Source organism: Heptranchias perlo, chromosome 3 (genome assembly GCF_035084215.1).
Source record: "Heptranchias perlo isolate sHepPer1 chromosome 3, sHepPer1.hap1, whole genome shotgun sequence".
In the NCBI taxonomy this organism is placed as follows: domain Eukaryota; kingdom Metazoa; phylum Chordata; class Chondrichthyes; order Hexanchiformes; family Hexanchidae; genus Heptranchias; species Heptranchias perlo.
In genome coordinates this window covers 8,948,870-8,972,560 of record NC_090327.1, presented here as the reverse complement: position 1 = coordinate 8,972,560, position 23,691 = coordinate 8,948,870, and the positions used below count along the sequence as shown (strand labels likewise).

General features: G+C 41.7%; 1 protein-coding gene across 1 annotated transcript in view; it reads left to right on the top strand.

Annotated features, from left to right (window-relative positions):
- stk3 (serine/threonine kinase 3 (STE20 homolog, yeast)) overlaps positions 1–23,691 on the top strand; it is a 459,951-nt gene that overhangs the window by 314,509 nt on the left and 121,751 nt on the right. The window contains exon 9 of the mRNA XM_067978103.1: positions 7,879–8,068. Coding sequence (XP_067834204.1) covers positions 7,879–8,068 — 190 coding nt within the window. The remainder of the gene's footprint in view (positions 1–7,878; positions 8,069–23,691) is intronic.

Here is a 23,691-nt window from a genome sequence, read left to right as displayed (position 1 = left end):
TCTCAATACCATATTCCCGCTCTTTCATACCCCTTGATGCCTTTTGTGTCTAGAAATCTATCTAGCACCTTCTTAAATATATTCATTGACTTGGCCTCCAAAGCCTTCTGTGGTAGAGAATTCCACAGGTTCACCACCCTCTGAGTGAAGAAATTTCTCCTCATCTCAGTCCTAAATGTCCTATCCCGTATCCTGAGACTGTGACCCCTCGTTCTGGCCCCCCCAGCCAGGGGAAACATCCTCCCTGCATCCAGTCTGTCGAGCCCAGTCAGAATTTTATATGTTTCAATGAGATCCCCTCTTATTCTTCTAAACTCGAGAAATACAGGCTGAGTCGACCCAATCTCTCCTCATATGATAGTCCTGCCATCCCAGGGATCAGTCTGGTGAACCTTCGCTGCATTCCCTCTATGGCAAGTATATCCTTTCTTAGGTAAGGAGACCAAAACTGCACACAATACTCCAGGTGTGGTCTCACCAAGGCCCTGTATAATTGCAGTAAGACATCCTTGCTCCTATACTCAAATCCTCTTGCAATGAAGGCCAACATACCATTTGCCTTCTTAACTACTTGCTGCACCTACATGTTTGCTTTCAGTGACTGGTGTACAAGGACACCCAGTCCCTTTGTACATCAACATTCCCCAATCTATCACCATTTAAATAATACTCTGTCTTTCTGTTTTTCCTTCCGAAGTAGATAACTTCACATTTATCCACATTATACTGCATCTGCCATGTATTTGCCCACTCACTCAACTTGTCTAAATCGCTTTGAAGCCTCTTTGCATCCTCCTCACAACTCACGATCCCACCTAGTTTTGTGTCGTCAGCAAACTTAGAAATATTACATTTGGTTCCCTCATTCAAATCATTGATATATATTGTGAATAGCTGGGGGCCCAAGCACTGATCCCTGCGGTACCCCACTAGTCACTGCCTGCCACCCCGAAAAAGACCCATTTATTCCTACTCTCTGTTTCCTGTCTGTTAATCAGTTTTCAATGCATGCCAGTATATTACCACCGATCCCATGTGCTTTAATTTTGTACACTAACCTCTTATATGGGACTTTGTCAAAGGCCTTCTGAAAATCCAAATAAACCACATTCACTGGTTCTCCCTTATCTATTCTACCAGTTACAGCCTCAAAAAACTCCAGTAGGTTTGTCAAACATGATTTCCCTTTCATAAATCCATGCTGACTTTGTCTAATCCCGTTGATATTTTCTAAGTGTCCTGTTATCACATCCTTTAGAATAGATTCTAGCATTTTCTCTACTACTGATGTTAGGCTAACCGGTCTGCAGTTCCCTGTTTTCTCTCTCCCTCCTTTTTTAAATAGTGGGGTTACATTTGCTACCCTCCAATCTGCAGAAACTGTTCCATAATCTATAGAATTTTGGAAGATGACAACCAATGCATCCACTATTTCCATGGCTACCTCTATTAGTACTCTGGGATGCAGATTATCAGGTCCTGGGGATTTATCGGCTTTCAGTCCCATTAATTTCTCCAGCACTTTTTTTTGCGAATACTAATTTCCTTTAATTCCTCCTTCTCACTAGTCCTTTGGTTCCCTAGCATTTCTGGGAAGTTATTTGTGTCCTCTTCTGTGAAGACAGAACCAAAGTATTTGTTTAATTGCTCTGCCATTTCCCTGTTCCCCATTATAAATTCTCCTGTTTCTACCTGTAAGGGATCTACATTTGTCTTCACTAATCTTTTTCTTTTTACATATTTGTAGAAGCTTTTACAGTCCACTTTTATGTTCCGTGCAAGTTTACTCTCATACTCTATTTTCCCCTCTTAATCAATCTCGTGGTCCTTTTTTGCTGAATTCTAAACTGCTCCCAATCCTCAGGCTCGCTACTTTTTCTGGCAACTTTATACGACTCCTCTTTGGATCTAATACTATCCTTATTTCTTTTGTAAGCCATGATTGGGCTACATTTCCTTTTGTGTTTTTGCGCCAGAAAGGAATGTATAATTGTTGCAATTCATGCATTCGTTCCTTAAATGTTAGCCATTGCCTATCCACCATCATGTCTTTTAATGAAGCTTCCCAATCTATCATAGCCAACTCACTCCTCATACCTTCATAGTTTCCTTTGTTTAGATTTAAGACCCTAGTTTCGGATTGGACTACTTCACTTTCCATCTTAATGAAGAATTCTATCATGTTATGATCACTCTTCCCTAAAGGACCCCGCACAACAAGATTATTAATTAACCCCTTCTCATTGCACAATACCCAATCCAGGATAGCCTGTTCCCTGGTTGGCTTCTCAATGTACTGGTCTAAAAACCATCTCGTACACACTCCAGGAATTCATCCTCCACAGTATTATGGCTAATTTGGTTTGGCCAGTCTATATGCAGATTAAAGTCACCCATGATTACATGCATCTCTAATTTCCTGTTTGATCCCATCCCCTACATTATTACTACTGTTTGGAGGCCTATAGACAACTCCCACCAGTGTTTTCTGTCCCTTGGTGTTTCTTAATTCCACCCAGACTGATTCTACATCATGATTTTCTGAGCCAATATCCTTTCTCACTATTGCTCTGATTTCATCCTTTAGTAACAACGCCACCCCACTTCCTTTTCCTTTTTGCCTGTCCTTCCTAAATATCGAATACCCTTGGATATTCAGCTCCCAGCCTTGGTCACCCTGCAGCCATGTCTCTGTAATTACTATTATATCATATCCATTTACATCTATTTGCGCTATTAATTCATCCACCTTATTACGAATGCTTTGTGCATTCAGATACGGTGCCTTTAGATTTGTCTTTTTAACATTTTCAGACATCTTAACATTTTTTTGTACTATGGCCCTATTTGTCTTATTCCTATTTTTTCTTACCCGGACCCTATTTGTTGTGAATCTATAAGAATCTTCCCTGGACCTCATGTAGTTGTCATCAAAGGACAGTGTACAACCGGGCAATCCCGTCTGGTTATTGAAAAATGACAACTGTTAGATTAGGATTTCCCATCCTCAGCAATAGGTATGTTGATTAGTTTCCACAAGGCTAACAACAAAGAAAACTTTGTACAGTGATGTTTTACTAAGTTGGTTAGTCCAATCTCATGTGATGTCCTGCATATTGCGGAGTTTATTCACTATCTATTTGATATTAATTTAAAATCTAGTTCTATTCTGGTTTACATAATGGCTAATTCAGGTTTTGATGGCCCATTTTGGATCTTTAAAAGTTGAATTTTTTGTGTCATGTTTTACATAGCTATTTGGAAATTGTACCCAGTTATAATTACTGGTTTCCAATTCAACCTTAGTTTAGTTTTTAAATTAATGTACTCAGTGCTTGAAGGCTCTTTTAAGCTACTTGGGTAGAAAGCTTCAGTTAGCAATAGTTTTGGCTTGCAGAATTAATGCTCCACTCGTTATTATAGAACAGCCATAGATAATTTGGCATATATATGGTTCGGGTAGTTGATAGGGGTCATCCAGAATTTTTATCTAACTTTGCCTCCCAGTTTCATTTGGATCATTTCATCAACTGCCACACTAGTTAGATCGGTCAATTTGCACTGTACAAGTGCTAGCAGAACCCTAAATGTGGAGAATGTAGAATGAAGAAGAAAGATATGTTTACTACTTGACCTTCTCCATTCCTTGTTCTCCATTCCAATGTTTTGCTTCCTCCATACGCCACAATGCCACTCATTCATCCCACAAGGGCATAGTTTGGAGGGTGGGTGGCAGGAAGTTGGAGGGTGCAGTGATAGTTTAAGTGGTTAGCAAGTTTCAGTTTAGCTTCAGGTGAAAACAAACTACCACAATGCTGCAGGTCCTATAGCTCCTATAGCTTTGGACTTTATGTAAGGAGTCGGGGAGGAGAGGATGTGTGGCGCCACCTATTTTCAACATCATGAAGAGAATTTCACGTACTTCTTGACATGTGTTTTCCCCAGAACTGCACTCCTTTGTTGTGTGTAGACTGCATATCATTGAAAAATGAAGACGACCCATGAGATGGATAATTTGGGAGTGAATTTCCGTGGGGCTTCTCTTGATCTTCCGCTGTAATGTTGGCGGAAGAGCTGCCGTAACCCCGGAAAAACAAGAGTAAACACTGTGTACGTCATTTTTCCAGGGTTCCCAAGGCTCTTGCGCCAAAACTAAGTCAGAGGAACAGGAGAAATCCTGCTCGCTCCACACCCCGGTATCTTCCCTAACACACAGCATCTCTGCTGAAATGCTTAATTTAATTTAGTGGGGCCATTGGTACCAGAACACCGTATGTATTTAATTTAAAGAACAGTATACTCAAAATGGCTCAATTCCCGTCAAGCAACAAATCCAGCGTATTTCCTATCTTGCCTGGCAAAGATGCTGAAGGCCCAAAGCTGAAGAGGCAGGAGAGCCTTTCTGATGTTAGCATTTTTGAGTTGGGCAGCATGAGGACATTTTTTTTTGTCCGTGGAAGAAATGGATTAAACTAATCAGAGAGCATAAGCAGTAGCTTTCAGAAGCAGGACAGGCTCACTCACTGTTTTGAAAGTTAATCCTGCTACTTGTAAAAATAAAATAGAGTGGAAAAACAATCTGATCAATGTTCAGTGAATTAGCAGATCTGCCACTCCCAACACTGAGCAAGTCTGTTCACTGGCATAAAATTCAGTCTGCAGCAGTAGCTGACTTAGCAGGGGACGCAGTTCAGGATAGCAGGAGGGCAGTATTTGAAATGAGTGTGCAGCGGGAGCAGGGCTCATACAGTGAGTAAGGGCAGCTTCTGTCACCCCTGTAGATTGGGTACAAAAGCAAAATACTGCAGATGCTGGAAATCTGAAATCATAACAGAAAATGCTGGGAACACTCAGCTGATCAGGCAGCACCTGTGGAGAGAGAAACAGAGTTAACATTTCAGGTCGATGACTTCATCAGAACGGGAAGATGTTGGAGATGAGCAGCTTTTAAGCAAGTGCAGAGCCAGGGAAAGGGGGAGGGGGGGTCAGGAAAAGAACGAAAGGGAGAGGTCCATGAAAGGGTGGAGGGCAGGTATGATTAAGTGATAAAAGTGATGGTGCAAAGCAAAATGAGGTGATAATAAAAAAGTATAGAAACAAAAGATGGGTTCAGAGGAGGTATAAATGGTTACAGCAGAATAGCAGAGGGGGAGGGAAGCATGGAAAATCTGACAAAGATAGGAAAGTTCCTGTGACCCAGGAATGTGGCGGATGAAAGGTAGGTAGAGCTCAAGGGTGCAGTCTACCGATAGTGGATTCCCACCCCAAGCATCAGTCCATACCTTCTCCACTCCCAGTGCAGCCATCCTGCATTACCAGCACCTGCTGTCTGAGAGAAAATGGGAGCAGCGGCTAAGATCTAAAGTTGTTAAAGTCAGGTGTGATCACGTGATCAGAACATTATGTGATCAAACCTCCAGGAATGCCTCCAAGAGTTGACAACCCTAGCTTCCATTATTTGTCTACAAACTTCTTTGTGCAATTCCTGCTCATGACCTGGTGATCTATAGCAGTCATCCAAAGTTAGTTTTCTTCCCATCACGTCTCTCATCCCTATCCCTAAGCTTTGTACCTTATCCATACTCGGACCAGATAGGTCTGTCTCTGTTCTCATTTAATTAAAAGACTACATCCCTTCCAATTTGTCTCTTCTGACTCTGGAGTAATTTGTGTTCCTGTACATTTACCTGACCTGTGTCATTGTTGAACCGTTGTTGCGATGCTTAGGATTGCCCACCTCTCCTGTAAGGACCTCCAGGTCTTCCATTTTATGCTCAAGACTCTTAACATCGATATACAGAACTTTGAGACATCCATTTCCCCCACTCTGATGTGTTTGTATATTTTATCATTATTTTCCCACGTAGTCATGCTCTTATACTCTGCACTCTTACCTGTCATATCAGTGTCTACACTTGAACTACCATCTACCAGCCCTGCTCTGTACCATAACATCAAGCTTCTGTATCTTTTCTCCATTTCCTCCTCTGGTACTCCTGCAATCCTGCTTCATCTTCCTCTATAAATACACAAGCAAAATACCTGTTAAGGTTCTTTGCTATTTCTTCTTTCTCTAATATGATTGCTGTTTTTGTCCCGAGTGGCTCCATCCCTTTGACTATCCCCTTGCTTTTGATGTGCCTTTATATTGAATGCCTATCCTCGTTTTATGCTCCCTTATAGCCCTTCAAATTCCCCTTTTTGCTTCTCTTCTATGCTTTTGGTATTTCTCCTGGTTTATTCTGTATTACAAGCCTCCATCTTATACTTTATTTTTGAATTAATCATCCAAGGAACTCAGGCCTTTGCCACAACCCTTTACTCATGATCACAATATATTTAGGATGCACCCTACTCATTTCATCCTTAATTATTTCCCATTGCTGATTTGTTTTATCAGCCAACTTTCCTGTCCAATTAATAGTTAAAATCTCCTATTGCTGCATTATTACTTCTGCAAACCTTTTTGAATTGACTATAGATCCGATTATTTGCAGCCTGTAATGGATGCTCAATATTGTCACATTAATATTTTTCAATTCAACCCAGAGACTTGATTTGAACACTGCATTTAATAATATTGTTTCTCTCTAATGCTTTATTTTGCTTTTAATTAGTAATACCACCACTTCTCCCTTTTGTTTTCTCTATTTCATTTAACATTGCAAACAATTCCCCGGATCATCTACCAGTATTTTGTGATATAATTCGAACCCTAAGTGTTTACAACCTTATAAGACACTCTTAAGTATCTGTTTCCACATAGGTGCACCAAAAAAGTTTAGGAATTTAGAATTTTCTGAAAATGGCATTGCTAGAAATTTAACAAGTTTCTCCAATATCATGGAGAAGTTTACTCCAAAAATAGCTGGAGAAATAAAAGATTTTTTGGTAGTTTTTTTTTACATACTGTTTCACAGTTAAATATAATATTTGCATTTTCATATCAGCCGTCACATCAAAATGCCTCAAAACAATTCATGCAATAAATTGAATTGCAGTGATTGTTTAAGTAGGCAAATCCACAACATCTACAGAATGTCCAGTTTAAAGAGCATCATAAAAAATATGGACAGTTTTTGTTGTAACTCAGTAATAAAAAAAATACATAAAAATAAATAAGGAAATGAATCCAGAAATGAAAAACTAGCTAATGTTAGTAGCTTTTTTCCCCTAGTAGAATAAATTGGACTTTCTTAATGTATCTGCTGTTTGTGCCATTCATTATTTCCCTGCTATATGCTAGTGATTATTTAGGAATGTGGTGGTTAGCTTCAATTCCAACTGTAACACACGGAAAGGGATACTATTTCAAGTTGGCCAAACTGATTACTGTAAAGCTTACAAGATTTTGAAAAATCTGGCAAAGAATTTAAGGTCATTTACAATTCTTGACAACTTCTACATTCTGACTTTGTAAATGTTCAATCTCTGAAAAGATCTGAGGATTTGTTGGTGGATATAGTTACAAATAATGACAGTTCCAGTACCTTGGACAAATTTGCGTAGAGTTTTCAACTATTTTCACCTGAATTTTTTTGTGATTATCTGCCAATTAAAGTGAAAGCAACGTCACACAAATGTTCTGTTTATGTAATGTAACCCGATTTAACTTTCTTGAGTTTAAAAAAATATAATTTCATTTTCAAAGTTTTTTTTCTCAAAAAAAAGACTAAAAGTATCCAGGTAGTATTTCCACAGGGATTCCTCAATCTCTCATCATAACTTCAGCGGAAGAACAGAGGAAATTCCTGAGAAATGGTATAAATAGCCATTTATGCCATTTCTGTCAGGTTTCTGCTGATCTTCTGTCAAAGTTCCGCAGAAATTCCAGGCAACCATGTACTAGATATTGCTAATGTTTTGTGCATTCCGTAGGATGAAGATGAGGTGGATTCTTACACCATGGTGAAGACTAGTCATGAGGGCACCGGCACTATGAGGGCAACCAGTACCATGAGTGATGGTGCCCAAACCATGATTGAGCACAACAGTACCATGTTAGAGTCAGACCTGGGGACCATGGTAATTAACAGTGATGAAGACGAAGAGGATGGAACCATGAAAAGTAAGAACTTTTCTTTAAATAAAAGAGTTCTGTAATACAGACTGCCATTTTTACAACAATTTATGTTTATTTAGGGTCCTTACCACAGAAAAATGTCCCGAAGCACTTCACAAAGGAGAGAGATGTGTTTTGAAGAGGCACTTAAAAGAAGAAAGGGAGGTGAATGAATTTAGAAAGAATTCCAGAGTGTGGAGCCTTTTTTAAAATTCATTCATGGGATGTGGGCGTCGCTGGCAAGGCCAGCATTTATTGCCCATCCCTAATTGCCCTTGAGAAGGTGGTGATGAGCCGCCTACTTGAACTGCTGCAGTCCGTCTGGTGAAGGTTCTCCCACAGTGCTGTTAGGTAGGGAGTTCCACGATTTTGACCCAGCGACGATGAAGGAGCAGCGATATATTTCCAAGTCGGGATGGTGTGTGTCTTGGAGGGGAATGTGCAGGTTTTGTTGTTCCCATGTGCCTGCTGCTCTTGTCCTTCTAGGCCGTAGAGGTCGCGGGTTTGGGAGGTACTGTCGAAGAAGCCTTGGTGAGTTGCTGCAGTGCATCCTGTAGATGGTACACACTGCAGCCACTGTGCGCCGGTGGTGAAGGGAGTGAATGTTTAGGGTGGTGGATGGGGTGCGAATCTAGCGGGCTGCTTTATCTTGGATGGTGTCAAGCTTCTTGAATGTTGTTGGAGCTGCACTCATCGAAGCAAGCGGAGAGTATTCCATCACACTCCTGACTTGTGCCTTGTAGATGGTGGAAAGGCTTTGGGGAGTCAGGAAGTGAGTCACTCGCCCCAGAATACCCAGCCTCTGACCTGCTCTTGTAGCCACAGTATTTATATGGCTGGTCCAGTTAAGTTTCTGGTCAATGGTGACCCCCAGGATGTTGATGGTGGGGGATTCGGCCATTGATTGTCAAGGGGAGGTGGTTAGACTGTCTCTTGTTGGAGATGGTCATTGCCTGGCACTTATCTGGCGCGAATGTTACTTGCCACTTATGAGCCCAAGCCTGGATGTTGCTGCATGTGGGCTCGGACTGCTTCATTATTTGAGTGGTTGTGAATGGAACTGAACACTGTGCAATCATTTCTGACCTTATGATGGAGGGAAGGTCATTGATGAAGCAGCTGAAGATGGTTGGGCCTGTCACTTAGCCAATTCTGTATCCAAGGATGCATCCCATCCGGACCGGGTGACTTATCTACTTTAAGTACAGCTAGCCTTTCAAGTACTTCTTCTTTTCAATTTTTAGCCCATCCAGTATCTCAACTATATCTTCCTTTACTAAGACTCTGGCAGCATCTTCTTCCTTGGTAGAGACAGATACAAAGTACTCATTTAGTATCTCGGGAATCCCCTCTGCCTCCATGAGTAGATGTCCTTTATGATCCCTAATTGGCCCCACCCCTCCTCTTACTACCCGTTTACTGTTTACATGCCTGTAGAAAACTTTTGGATTCCCTTTTAAGTTGGCCACCAGTCTATTCTCATACTCTCTCTTTGCCCCTCTTATTTCCTTTTTCACTTCCCCTCTGAACTTTCTATATTCTGCCTGGTTCTCACTTGTGCTATCAACCTGACATCTGTCGTACGCCCCTTTTTTCCGTTTCATCTTATTCACTATCTGTTTTGTCATCCAGGGAGCTCTGGCTTCAGTTGCCCTACCTTTTTGCCTCATGGGAATGTGCCTAGACTGTACCTGAACCATTTCCTCTTTAAAGGCCGTCCACTGTTCAATTACAGTTTTGCCTGCCAACCTTTGATTCCAATTTACCCGGGCCAGATCTGTTCTCATCCCATTGAAGTTGACCCTCCTCCAATTAGGTATTTTTACTTTAGAGTGATCCGTGTCCTTTTCTATAGCTAATCTAAACCTTATGATACTATGATTGCTGCTCCATTGGAACAATGTATTTTTTTGGAGAAAGAAGAGCAGGAGCAATGGAAAGATATAGTGCAAGTCAGGCTGCACCAAAGACAGACTCTGCCTACCTGTTGATATCTTCCCACCCACATTTAGGAGCAGAGATGCATGTTATGACTGCAGAAGTGGCAACACTGACTTTTTTTCAGCAGACAGCCAGATGCAGAGTTGTGCCATTTTTGCAAGGACACTTGAAGCTAACATGCAACATAGGGCTGGAACTGCCAGAGGCAGTAATGGTCAGTTGCACCCTCAAATCCTTCTCTTTCCCCTCTGTCCATGCTTGTTGCAAAGCTGTCCTATGGGATGAGAGCCCTGGAGTGACAAGCTGGCCCACTCTCCTTACTGCCACCTCATTCTGTACTACCTCTACTTCACCAGTCATCAAACAATGGATTGGAGTGTTGTGCTAGTCCATCACTTGATCACAGAATTTGTTTCCTGCCTGTACTTTTATTGTACTAGCCTCCTGTGTTTTTCTCCCAAATAGCCTTTGCAAAGTTTGAAATATATATATATGTGAAATATTAACAGCCTTTGTAAGGCTACCAACGTTTTTATTCCCGTGTGCGGCCATAACGCCAATTGAAGAGAAGCTTACACACAAGTTTCCATGGCCCCGACAAGGCACAATATGGGTTGAGAGCTTGGGCAGTGTGTAAATGAAGCTGATCCTGCAAAATCAGGCAGGGTCAGCTTTTTAATGGACTAGCGGCTGTGAACAATGCAATGTCTAAGGGCCCAATTGGAAAATATACCCCTTTGTTGGACATGAGTGACTGTTACATTGTAAGTGTTACTGCCAAGCATAATGATAATATAAATTGGTCCTAATTTTGAAAGGAACAAAAAAAAACTGCTAGCCCCAAACAAAATTGCTTATCAATTACATTTGCCAGCCGGTTATGATTATTTTAAATGTGCAACAATTCCAATTGGATGGTAATCCTGTTTATGATTATGATTAAAGTAAAAGATAAGTTCTGTGGATATTTCTTGCTGAAAGCAGTGACTTTGTCGTGGAAATTGTAGACAGTTTTAGTTAATGTGTCTTTTGTCTAGCATTAGAAATATATGACTGCTGCGATAGAGCTAAACTGCCACTAGGTGGGTATAAAGCAAAAGATTGCTACAGACTGCTCATTATCTTGTTCCGGTTCCTCTTCATTTAAAGTTGCATGCCGTCATATTTATATAGCAATACATTAAAAATGCCAATTAATAAACGTGGTTTCTTGACTGTTGGCAATATATCAGTTTTACTTGTTGGACTGTTGGATAAAAGATTACGTTTACCAATAACCTGGGATTGAAAAGCCCTTGGCAATCCTGTTGGCTTGCGATATAAAGGAATAAAACATCATGTGTTACGATATTGTTTCAGGTTTCAAGTAGCAAGCATTTTTATTACTCTTGCATCCTGCCATTTTTACCAATTTTATATCAACTGCATAACAGAGAATAAGCATCCAGCAGTAAGTTTAAGATGTTAATTAATTTTTGCTGTTCTGTTGACATTCATAAATTGCTCGGACCTTGACATCATTAGAACAGTTTAATTGAGTTACTGCCTTGTATTTATTTTTCAGTTGCTGGAAACAACTATTTGTAAGCAACTATTTGGAAGATGATTTACTGGGGTTCATTTGTATATGGTATTATCCAGCTACAGGACCTGATAGACTGTTTTAGGAGCCATTAATGCCTGAAATATTATTGTAAATGCATTGAGACATCGGGCCTCATCATTGGGTAAATATCATGTACCATTGTTTCTTCAAGTTAAGGTATTGATATTTTTAAAACAGTGGTTATACTTGAGTTATAATAGGGAGCGGAGCAGCTTTTCCCCTCTCATTCTCTCTATATGTGTGTGTATATATATAATTGTAAACAATTTTACAACACCAAGTTATAGTCCAACAATTTATAATCCAACTTGGTGTTGTAAAATTGTTTACAATTGTCAACCCCAGTCCATCACCGGCATCTCCACATCATGTATATATATAGACATATACACACACATGAATATATCTCACTCTCACTCACACGAATGAAATTCAGCTGGATGTGGTTAAAAACAACTTTTATTTATCGCAGAAGTGGTTTAGTTGCGGCAGGTCATCAGCACAGATCTCAAATACGTAAACTGTTTAGAAAATAGACATTTTCCTCAACGAACCAAAAGTTATAATACGAAAATCTCCTTTTGCCTGACCTCCATTTTACAAACTGAGACATATGAGTTTGATTATGGCCTGCTACATTATCGAAGTTTTTCTTTCAATTCTAGAGACAGCTTGTCTACCTTGCGTGTTCTTCTTGTATGCTTTCTTTGCAGCTAGAAGTACTAAATAGTGTTACGAGCAAAATACAAATTATAATGCCTTTCAAATCTTAACAAGGAAGGCGATTGAATACAGCAGGCTGACCTACAAATACTGAATAAGCATATCTTTCTATCTGGTTAGGGGTTTTTATAGTGATGAATATAAATCAAAAACTTAAGGAAAGAATTTACATCTTTCATCCTTCAGCAAACATCTTTGAAGCAGTACTTAATGTTAAAAAATAAATCCTAGTTATGTACACCTGGACACCAGGATGTAGCATTAAAAAGGAAAAACAAGGTGCACAAAGGATTGGGAGAGACAGATAGCACTAGAGTAAAATATAGTACAGTATTAGGTGGAATCAGACCAAGAGAGAATACGGGAAGGTCTGAGATAAGTTTAGAGTGCCTGTGTGTAAACGCACGAAACGTGGTAAATGAGTTGGTGGAGATGCAGATGCAAATAGCCACATGGGAATATGATGTAGTGACGATAAGCGAGACCTGGCTCAAAATAGGGCAGGATTGGGAACTAAATATTCCTGGATACAAGGGGCATGACTTTATCCGGGAAAACGGGTGGGTTGGGGGTGGGGGGGGCAGTAACAATTGAAATATCTAAAACTTGCCCCCAACCCGCCCATTTCTGGTTTTCACAGGGGTGGGATGGGGGGCGGGCAATCATCCTGCTCTCATGAGGCGGGTCGGGCATTAAAAGCTTGCGGCCTCCTTTTTCAAGGCTTTTTTGATTTTAGCCCCTGGGGGCCAGGATTCCTGGGCCTTCTACTTCACGCCAAGTGAGAGGAGGTAAGAAGGCCCAAAACTGCAGGTAAGTGCCTTTATAGCACAGCTTGTGAGCCTGGAGGAGCAGGAGTGCTTCCCTCAGGCCCAATAAACCTACCTGCAGTGATGCCTCCCCCCGAAAACGATCGCTGACCCCGGCGAAGAACCCCAACCCCCCCCAATGTTTACTGAAACCCCCCCACGAACGTCGACCCCTGCGATGACCCCGCCTCGCCGACCCCGATCCTGACCTGCCCCCATGACTGACCCCCCCCCCCCCCCCCGCCAATGATTGATCCTTGATCCCGCCCCGATGACTGACCCCCTGATCCCCCCTGATGACTGACCACCTGTTCCCACCCTGATGACTGACCCCCTGATCCCCCCGATGACTGACCACCTGTTCCCACCCCGATGACTGACCCCCCCATCCCCCCTGATGGCTGACCCCTGACCCCCCAATGACTGACCCCAGATTCCCCCCCCCACCAATGACTGACCCCCAATTCCCTCCTCCCGATGACTGACCCTCCCCCCACCCCCCCACCCCCGCCCGGTGATGCCGATGACCCCCCCCCCCACATTCCATCCCATTTAACACTTACCTGTTCATGTCCTCTTCCTTCCTCTTATCCCGTTCGACTGAGACCAGCCTGTCGATGCAGCTGGCCTGTCAGGCAGGAAACTGTCAAAAAAAAAAGACGTCCTTACGTCAAAGCCGTAAGCCCGTCCGGGAAACCTGTACTTCTGGGTTTCCTGTCCGCAATTCGACCCCCCGCCCCCTTCCTGGCACCGGGCTAAAATTATGCCCTAGATGTTCAGGAAAGGTAGGGAAGGAAAAAAAGGAGGGGTTGTGGTAGTATTGATTAAGGAGAATATTGCAGTGCTGGAGAGAGAGAATATCCTGAAGGGGTCAAGGATAGAATCTCTTTGGTTAGAGTTAAGAAACAATAGAGGTGTCATTACACTACTGGGGGTATTCTGTAGGCCACCAACTAGTGGGAAGGAAATAAAGGATCAAATGTGCAGGGAAATTACAGAGGGGTGCAAGAACTATAGAGTAGTGATAATGGGGGACTTCAACTACCCTAATATAGACTGGGATAGTAATAGTGCAAAGGGCAAAGAGGGGGAGGAATTTCTGAAGTGTGTTCAGGAGAACTTTCTTGATCAGTATATTTCCGGCCCAATGAGGAAGGAGGCATTACTCGATCTAGTTCTGGGGCATGAAGTGGGTCAAGTGGAGCAAGTGTCAGCGGGGGAACATTTAGGGAACAGTGATCATGGTATCATAAGGTTTAGATTAGTTATGGAAAAGGACAAGGAGCAATCTAGAGTAAAAATACTTAATTGGAGGAGGGTCAATTCAGTGCGTTGAGAATGGATCTGGCCCGGGTAAATTGGAATCAAAGATTGTCAGGCAAAACTGTAATCAAACAATGGGCGGCCTTTAAAGAGGAGATGGTTCGGGTACAGTCTACTTACATTCCCACCAGGGGGAAAGGTAGAGCAACTAAAGCCAAAGCTCCCTGAATGACAAAAGAGATAGAGAGCAGAAAATGGGGGCATATGACAGATGTCAGGTTGATAAAACAAGGGAGAACCAGGCTGAATATAGAAAGTACAGAGGAGAAGTGAAAAAAGAAATAAGAGGGGCAAAGAGTGAGTATGAGAATAGACTGGTGGCTAACATAAAAGGGAATCCAAAAGTCTTCTATGGACATAAATAGTAAACTGGTAGTAAGAGGAGGGGTGGGGCCGATTAGGGACCAAAAAGGAGCTTGACGCATGGAGGCAGAGGGCATGGCTGAGGTACTAAATGAGTACTTTGCATCTATCTTTACCAAGGACTAAGATGCTGCCAAAGTCATAGTAAAAGAGGAGGTAGTTGACATAATGGATGGGCTAAAAATTGATAAAGAGGAGGTACTAGAAAGGCTAGCTGTACTTAAAATAGTCCGGATGGGGTGCATCCTAGGTTGCTGAGGGAAGTAAGGGTGGAAATTGCACAGGTGCAGGCCATAATCTTTCAATTTGATAAGGGGGTGGTGCCAGAGGACTGGAGAATTGCAAATGTTACACCCTTGTTCAAAAAAGGGTGTTAGGATAACACTACAGGCAACTACAGGCCAGTCAGTTTAACCTCGGTGGTGAGGAAGCTTTTAGAAACAGTAATCTGGGACAAAATTAACAGTTACTTGGACAAGTGTGGATTAAGGAAGGAAAGCTAGCATGGATTTGTTACAGGCAAATCGTGTTTAACTAACTTGATTGAGTTTTTTGATAAGGTAACAGAGAGGGTTGATGAGGGCAATGCGGTGGTTGATGTGTATATTAACTTTCAAAATGCATTTGATAAAGTGTGACATAATAAGCTTGTGAGCAAAATTGAAGCCCATGGAATAAAAAGGGCGGTGGCAGCTTGGATATGAAATTAGCTAAGTGACAGGAAACAGAGAGTAGTGGTGAATGGTTATTTTTCAGACTGGAGGAAGGTATACATTGGTGTTCCCCAAGGGTCAGTACTAGGACCACTGCTTTTTAAAAAATATATTAATGTCTTGGACTTGGGTGTACAGGGCTCAACTTCAAAATTTGCAGATGACAGAAAACTTGGAAGTACAATAAACACTAAGGAGGATAGTGATAGACTTCAAGAGACATAGACAGGCTGGTGGAATGGGCAGACACATGGCAGATCAAATTCAACGCAGAGAAGTGCAAAGTGATACATACATTATGGCAGGAAGAATGAGGAGAGGCAATATAAACTAAATAGTACAATTCTAAATGGGAAGCAGGAACAGAGAGACCTGGGGGTATATGTGCACAAATCTTTGAAGATGGCTGGACAGGTTAAGAAAGCACTTAAAAAATCATAGGGGACCTTGGGCTTTATAAATAGAGGTATAGAGTACAAAAACAAGGAAGTTATGTTGAACCTTTATAAAATACTGGTTTGGCCATATCTGGAGTATTGTGTCCAATTCGAATCATAGAATCATAGAAGTTTACAACACGGAATCAGGCCCTTCAGCCCAACATGTCCATGTCGCCCAGTTTATACCACTAAGCTAGTCCCAATTGCCTGCACATGGCCCATATCCCTCTAGACCCATCTTACCCATGTAACTGTCCAAATGCTTTTTAAAAGACAAAATTGTACCCGCCTCCACTACTGCCTCTGGCAGCTCGTTCCAGACACTCACCACCCTTTGAGTGAAAAAATTGCCCCTCTGGACCCTTTTGTATCTCTCCCCTCTCACCTTAAATCTATGCCCCCTCGTTATAGACTCCCCTACCTTTGGGCATCGCACTTTAGGAAGGATGTGAAGGCCTTAGAGAGGGTGCAAAAAAGATTTACTGGAATGGTTCCAGGGATGAGGTACTTCAGTTTCGTGGATAGAGGTTGTTCTCCTTAGAGCAGAGAAGGTTAAGAGGAGATTTAATAGAAGTGTTCAAAATCATGAAGGGTTTAGATAAAGTAAATAAAGAGAAACTGTTCCCATTGGCGGAAGGGTCGAGAACCAGAGGACACAGATTTAAGGTGATTGGCAAAAGAACCAAAGGCAACATGAGAAAAAACTTTTTTACGTAGCAAGTTGTTATGATCTGGAATGTGCTGCCTGAAAGGGTGGTGGAAGCAGATTCAATTGTGGCTTTCAAAAAGGAATTGGATAAATACTTGAAGGGAAAAAATTTGCTGAGCTACAGGGAAAGTGCGGGGGAATGGGACTAACTGGATTGCTTTGCAAAGAGCAGGCACGGGCACGATGGGCTGAATGGCCTCCTTCTATGCAGTAACCATTCCATGGTAATGTGTCTAAATTCAGGACTTTTTAGCAACATTTCCCCGTCTCACTTGAATAATGGTACAGTTCTCCCTATATTTCCTTCCTTTAAGTTAGCCCTTTTTCTGCTGGTTTTGTTTTTGCTTTCTCTCACATAAAAAGGTTTCAACCTCCCCAACCATTCAGAACACATTACCGTATAAACAAGCAATGGCAACATTTCAAGTTTAGAGTTTCCCTTGTCACACATGCTCCTGTTAAAATATTGGAATTACAGCCTTTTTCATCCTGATACAAAGATTGATTTCTGACGTGATAGTGGCTGAGTGTAGAAGGAATTTTGTTTCCATTTTGTATCCCTTAAGCCAATCTCTATCTTTACAGCAGATGATTGCTGATATCAGTGGAGCAGGAATCCATATTCCTCTCACCCAAGTAAAGGCGAAATGTTGGTTCTCAATCTAGAAGTGATGAAATACTTTTGCCTTGTAGTTCTATGCTTTATCAATTGTATTTCATGTTGACATTAATACAGCTTGCTTATTGTAGCACTACAAATTCTCCAAGCTAAAAACCATAAGCGCTCAATATTAAAGCAAAAAATATTGGCAAAATGAGTACAAGCATGTTAAAATGTTTCATAATTGCTAGTATGGTGTTGCTCATGGAGATTTGGAGGTTTTATAAAATCAAGGGTGTTATGTCAATTAGTATTATCAGGGACACTGACTTTTCAGCATTGGACATGGCTCTGGGAAGGGGGCCTGAGGGTTAGCAGTACTTTGAGAGGTTTTATGGGACTGGGACGACTCCATGGGGGTTTTGGGAAACATGGGTGAGCGAGGTCCCGGGAACACTGGGGTGGGTCTTAGGATCACTGGAAGAGGGGTCCTAGAATCTGGGAGAATTGGGGTGGTTATGTGATCAAGAATGTTTTGGGTTTTGAAGCACTGAGACGGGGTCCTGGGATCTGGGAGTTGGCAGTGGAAAAGTCTGAGGAGGTGGTCCTATGGTGCAGCTGGACTGGGGATAGGGTTTTGGTACATTCGGGAGGCTTGAGGAGGTTGCTTGGATTTGGTAGGTATTAGAGGGGAGCAGTGTCTAGCTGCCTTTTTGAAGAAATCTCAGGAGAATGAGGAGATCCGAATTGCTATCATCCCTTTGGACCATTAAGTTATCTTCTTACCACCACACTCCCACCCATCAGCCAACTTTCCCAACTCATCTGCAACCGTTTTGCACCTTCAGGTATGTGTGCCCCCACTGCTTTCCCCATTATCAGCATTTCCTGTCTTTATGTTCCCGCCTCTAAGGATCTAGTGGCAAATTTACCACCTCTGCACTCCTAGTGCGAACCGAACATGCGTATCAGGAAATTGCATACCTCCAGTCTGTGATTTTGAATCCATTAAAACTAATGGATGGAAAATTAAAGGGTGGAGCTGTGCATTCTCCCAATATCTAAGGCTCATAACCCCTGCCCTCACTGATCTTCATTGATTCCAAGTCCCTCAATGCTTCAAATTTTTCAAACCCCTTCATGGCCTCACCCTTCCCTATCTCTGTAACCTCCTCCAACCTTCAACCCTCCGAAATTCCTGCAATCCTCCAATTTTGGCCTCTTGCACATCCCCGATTTTAATCGCTCCACCATTGCCGGCTGTGCCTTCAGCTGCCTAGGCCCTAAGCTCTGGAATTCCCTCCCTAAACCTCTCCGCCTCACTACCTTTCTCTCCTCCTTTAAAACGCTCCTTAAAACCTACCTCTTTGACCATGCTTTTGGCCATCTCCTTAATGTGGCTCGGTGTCAAATTTTGTTTGATAATGCTCCTGTGAAGTGCCTTGGGACATTTTACTATGTTAAAGGCACTATATAAATGCAAATTGTTGTTGTGTTTAAATCCCTCCAGAGAGAGTGAGAGAGAAACAGAGAGAGATGAAGGTGCTTCGATTATGTAGAAGAGTTTGTGTCGTAGCAGTGTTTGTATTCTACTTGCTCTGTGCCTGAAAACTGTAAGCTGTATGCTTTACCAAATCATAGCCTTGGCAAGAAGAAAGCTAATTTCACTCATGGGGCTCTTTGGCATTGAGTTAGTGCCGTTGACAACAGGTGCATACTACTCCATTGATGGCACCCTCTAATGTAAAGTTGGCAATCTCCATTGCCACAATGCCATTGAATTCTCACATTTTTGTGGGTCCTTTGAGCTGGCATCTAGTCTCCTCTTACCTTTAAGAGCATAGAGCTGGATTTCATTGTCTTGTAGCAATCCATCAGTCTTGGTCTTCAACGGGCAGAGATTTGGTAAGAGCAGGACGAAAAGTAAAAGAAAGAATAGCGCACTCCAGCTTAATTGTATGTGACTCTAAAGTGTCACAATTTATTTGCCTCTGGCAATGAAATGGATTGGTGAAAATTACTAGAATCACTTTCAAAACATATGCCTCTCTGTCCCTGAGCTAAGTGTGTGTGGAGGGTGGGGAGGGAACAGCCAAGTTTCCCACTATTGATAGCAATCCAGTGACCGCTGCTAGAAAGTATGTTTGTGGTATGTGGATGCCAAATGGGCTCGCTGTAATGCTCCTGTGTGATTGAAACAGCCTGCCAACTTCACTGTCAAGGCTCACACATGAATAATGCACAATGGCACCTATAGAACCAGACCCAGCACCAGGAAAGGTATGGAGAAAATTCGAGTAAGGAAACACAACTTTTGATTGGCAATACATTTTACAGTAACAAAAAACAACCAATGCATCCAATTTCTTTTGAACTGATTGGCTTTCTTTATGACAACTTGTAAAATAGAATGGATCTTCAAGTAGTTTTATCCAGTGTGGAAGTATTGCCTAGGTTTTGTTTCATTGCAGTTTACACAGTACAGGAGAAAATCTTAGCAAATCATTGTGGAAAATGTGTCAGCTCGTAGAATACCTTTCCGTCTCTGCAACTCAAATTTTTTTTGGTCATCAGTTTTTGAGCCACATTGTTGCGCATTCTATTGGTGGAGATATCAAGATGATATCTTTCCATATATAAGTATTTTAGTTGTCCTTAATATTTAAGAGACCAAGTTTACAGCTTATTTGCATCTGCCAATGCATCAAAGGACACATGTGAAACCTTTGAGTCTGCTGAAGAATATCCACATGCAACAGAGATAGGGAACAGTATCGGGAAGTGGGACTGACCTTACTGCCCACTTTCTGAAACTAGTTTTATTATGTAGAAGAGACAAATTTCAAAGACGAGAAGCTAGATAAACACATGATGGAGAAAGGAATAGAAGTTTATGCTGATAAGGTTAAATGAAGAGGGGTGGGAGGAGGCTCGTGTGGAGCTTAAACACCGCCATGGACCAGTTGGGCCAAATGGCCTGTTTCTGTGCAGTACATTCTATGTAATATTAAAATTTGTTCTAACTTTGAAAGCTTACCTTTTTGGTGGCTTCAGACATTGCTGCTTTTGTTTTGCAGCTGATGTCCATCCTTCGCAGTTATTTTGGATAAGTGATTGGCTGAAAGGACTTCTTCCAGTACTTACTATGAGATGTGATTTGATCACTGTAATGATGATTGAAGGTGATTTGGAGCAACCACGTCAATGGCAATAGGCCAGGGCACTCCGATTAAAATATGGACAGACCGTTACGAGCAACATCTGTGATGGATGCAGATCAGCACTTCCATCAATGTTTATGTTCTTGGCATGAACTGTTGCCTTGGTATGCAGCTGGTGTGTAACTGAAAATCTGAAAATAGCCTTTACCCAATGTTGGCAGCTTTGGTATTTCCCCTCCTAACATTTCAGTAGAATACACTTCATGTTGAATACACTTCATGTTTGAATACACAATGAATGGGAGGACCCTAGGCAAGACAGAGGGTCAGAGGGATCTTGGTGTGCAAGTTCACAGATCCCTGAAGGCGGCGGAACAGGTAGATAAGGTGGTAAAGAAGGCATATGGGATACTTGCCTTTATTAGCCAAGGCATAGAATATAAGAGCAAGGAGGTTATGATGGAGCTGTATAAAACACTGGTTAGGCCACAGCTGGAGTACTGTGTGCAGTTCTGGTCGCCGCACTACAGGAAGGATGTGCTCGCTTTGGAGAGGGTGCAGAGGAGATTCACCAGGATGTTACCAGGGCTGGAGCGCTTCAGCTATGAAGAGAGACTGGGAAGATTGGGTTTGTTTTCCTTGGAGCAGAGGAGGCTGAGGGGGGACATGATTGAGGTGTACAAAATTATGAGGGGCATAGATAGGATGGATACTAAGGAGCTTTTTCCCTTCGTTGAGGGTTCTATAACAAGGGGGCATAGATTCAAGGTAAAAGGCGGGAGGTTTAGAGGGGATTTGAGAAAGAACTTTTTCACCCAGAGGGTGGTTGGAGTCTGGAACTCACTGCCTGAGAGGGTTGTGGAGGCAGGAACCCTCACAACATTCAAGAAGCATTTGGATGAGCACTTGAAATGCCATAGCATACAAGGCTACGGACCAAATGCTGGAATATGGGATTAGAGTAGACATGGCTTGATGGCCGGTGCGGACACGATGGGCCGAAGGGCCTCTATCCGTCCTGTATAACTCTATGACTCTCTATGACTCTATGTTGATTTTTTTTCTCCTGCTTAATGTAGAATTAATTCTGCACAATGTAACTGAAGCCTCCAGACAATGCTTGATTGCAATACTGGCAGTTACGAGCTTAAATGGAGGAAGCCCCATCAACAGGAAAAATAACGACCTGTAACACAGTCTTGGCATCTGATAACATATTAGAAGTTTGCTCCATTATTTTCTCTCTTTTGAGAATGACACCTCACACAGCTTTTATTTGTTGTTTTCTGCCACAAGATGGGTAAGAATCATTGAAACCATATTTTAGAAAGTGCAGCTATAATATTTAATTGCGCAGGTTGGTCTAGATTTTCCAGTCATTGTTATTTTAATGTAAGCATGAACTACTTTAAAGTAAATAGGTTAATGTAGGAGTTAAAATAGCACAAAGCGGAAAGTCTGGCCGCCTGTGTTTAATGTTCACCAAATGCTGCAATCCAATGATGCAATTTGTAAAAAAGTGCAGCATTATGCCAAATCGATGCAGGGCTGGTCTCCATTTCCAGCAATAAAGACTGTATTTATTAAATGTTTTCATATTTTAACTGATCGTTATTCTTTTAGAAGGTACCAAAATTGATCTGTGCAAGTACTAAAAAATGAAAAGTCTTTAATCAATGCTAATGGAGTGCCACTCACTGAAGGTTTTAGTGCATTACAACATGAATATTATCAAATAAAAGTTAAATTGTACACCCCCCTCCCTTTTAATAGTTATCAGAGTGAGAATTCTTGTCATCTGGAAAGTTCATTTTATAGAGCTCTGGTTTTTCTGTTGGACTGTTCCCAAACTGCACATTATGTGTGCATCCAAGGAATAGTGGTAGAAACCAAGCACAAGATTGGGACATTCTCAGTGTATGCATTGTAAAATACTACTTGTCTAGTAGAGACTCAGTATCTGTAATCTGCGTATTTACAAGTTAATTACGGATGAGGAAGGCCATTTGGCCCAACTTAATTCAGCCATACAGAAAGTCTCTGTGTTCCCCATTGCAATATTTAATTGTTTCTGAAAGGATTCCAGGGTTTTCACCTTTAAGACCCAGTTGATCTGGTCTCTGAGCAGAATACTTTCTTGTCCTTGCCATGGCAGAGTATTTCACTTGATGAAGTCAACTGCTTATGCAATTCGTTAGTCTGGCTATCTTATCACGGATGTTAACTGACTTGTTGTGTATTTCCTGCATTTTCTGTTTTTATCTGGAATCTTGACTGTCTTTATACTTCAGTGACTACATCTGCATGATTGTTACACCTGCTGACCATATTAGCCTCTAGAATAATCTAAAATGAGCAACAAAAACAATAATTTGAATTTATATAGTGCCTTTAACATAGAAAATGTTACAAAATAGATGTTTTATAAATTCATTAATAGCAAGAGGATAACTAAGGAAAGAGTGGGGCCTATTAGAGACATAGAAAATAGGAGCAGGAGTAGGCCATTCAGCCCTTCGAGCCTGCTCCGCCATTCAATATGATCATGACTGATCCTCTATCTCAATACCATATTCCCATTCTCTCCCCATACCCCTTGATGCCTTTTGTGTAGAGAAATCTATCTAGCTCCTTCTTAAATATATTCAGTAATTCAGATCAAAAAGGTAACCTATGTGTGGAGGCAGAAGATTGGTATGGTTCTTAATGAATACTTTGCGTCTGTCTTCACAAAAGAGAGGGATGATGCATACATTGTAGTCAAGGGGGAGGAATGTAAAATATTGGATGGGATAAACATTATGAGAGAGGAAGTATTAAGGGGATTATCATCTTTGAAAGTAGATAAATCACCAGCCCGGATGAAATGTATCCCAGGCTGTTAAAAGAAACAAGGGAGGAAATAGCGGAGGCTCTGAGCATCATTTTCCAATCCTCACTGGATGCAGGCGTGGTGCCGGAGGATTGGAGGACTGCTACCATTATACCATTGTTTAAAAAGGGAGCGAGGCCTAGACCGAGTAATTATAGGCCAGTCAGTCTAACGTCGGTGGTGGGCAAATTATTGGAATCAGTTCTGAGGGACGGGATAATCCGTCACTTGGAAAGGCACGGAGTAATCAAGGTCAGTCAGCATGGATTTGTTAAGGGAAGGTCGTGTCTGACTAACTTGATTTAATTTTTTGAGGAGGTAACAATGAGGGGTAGTGTATTTGATGTAGTCTACATGGATTTCAGCAAGGC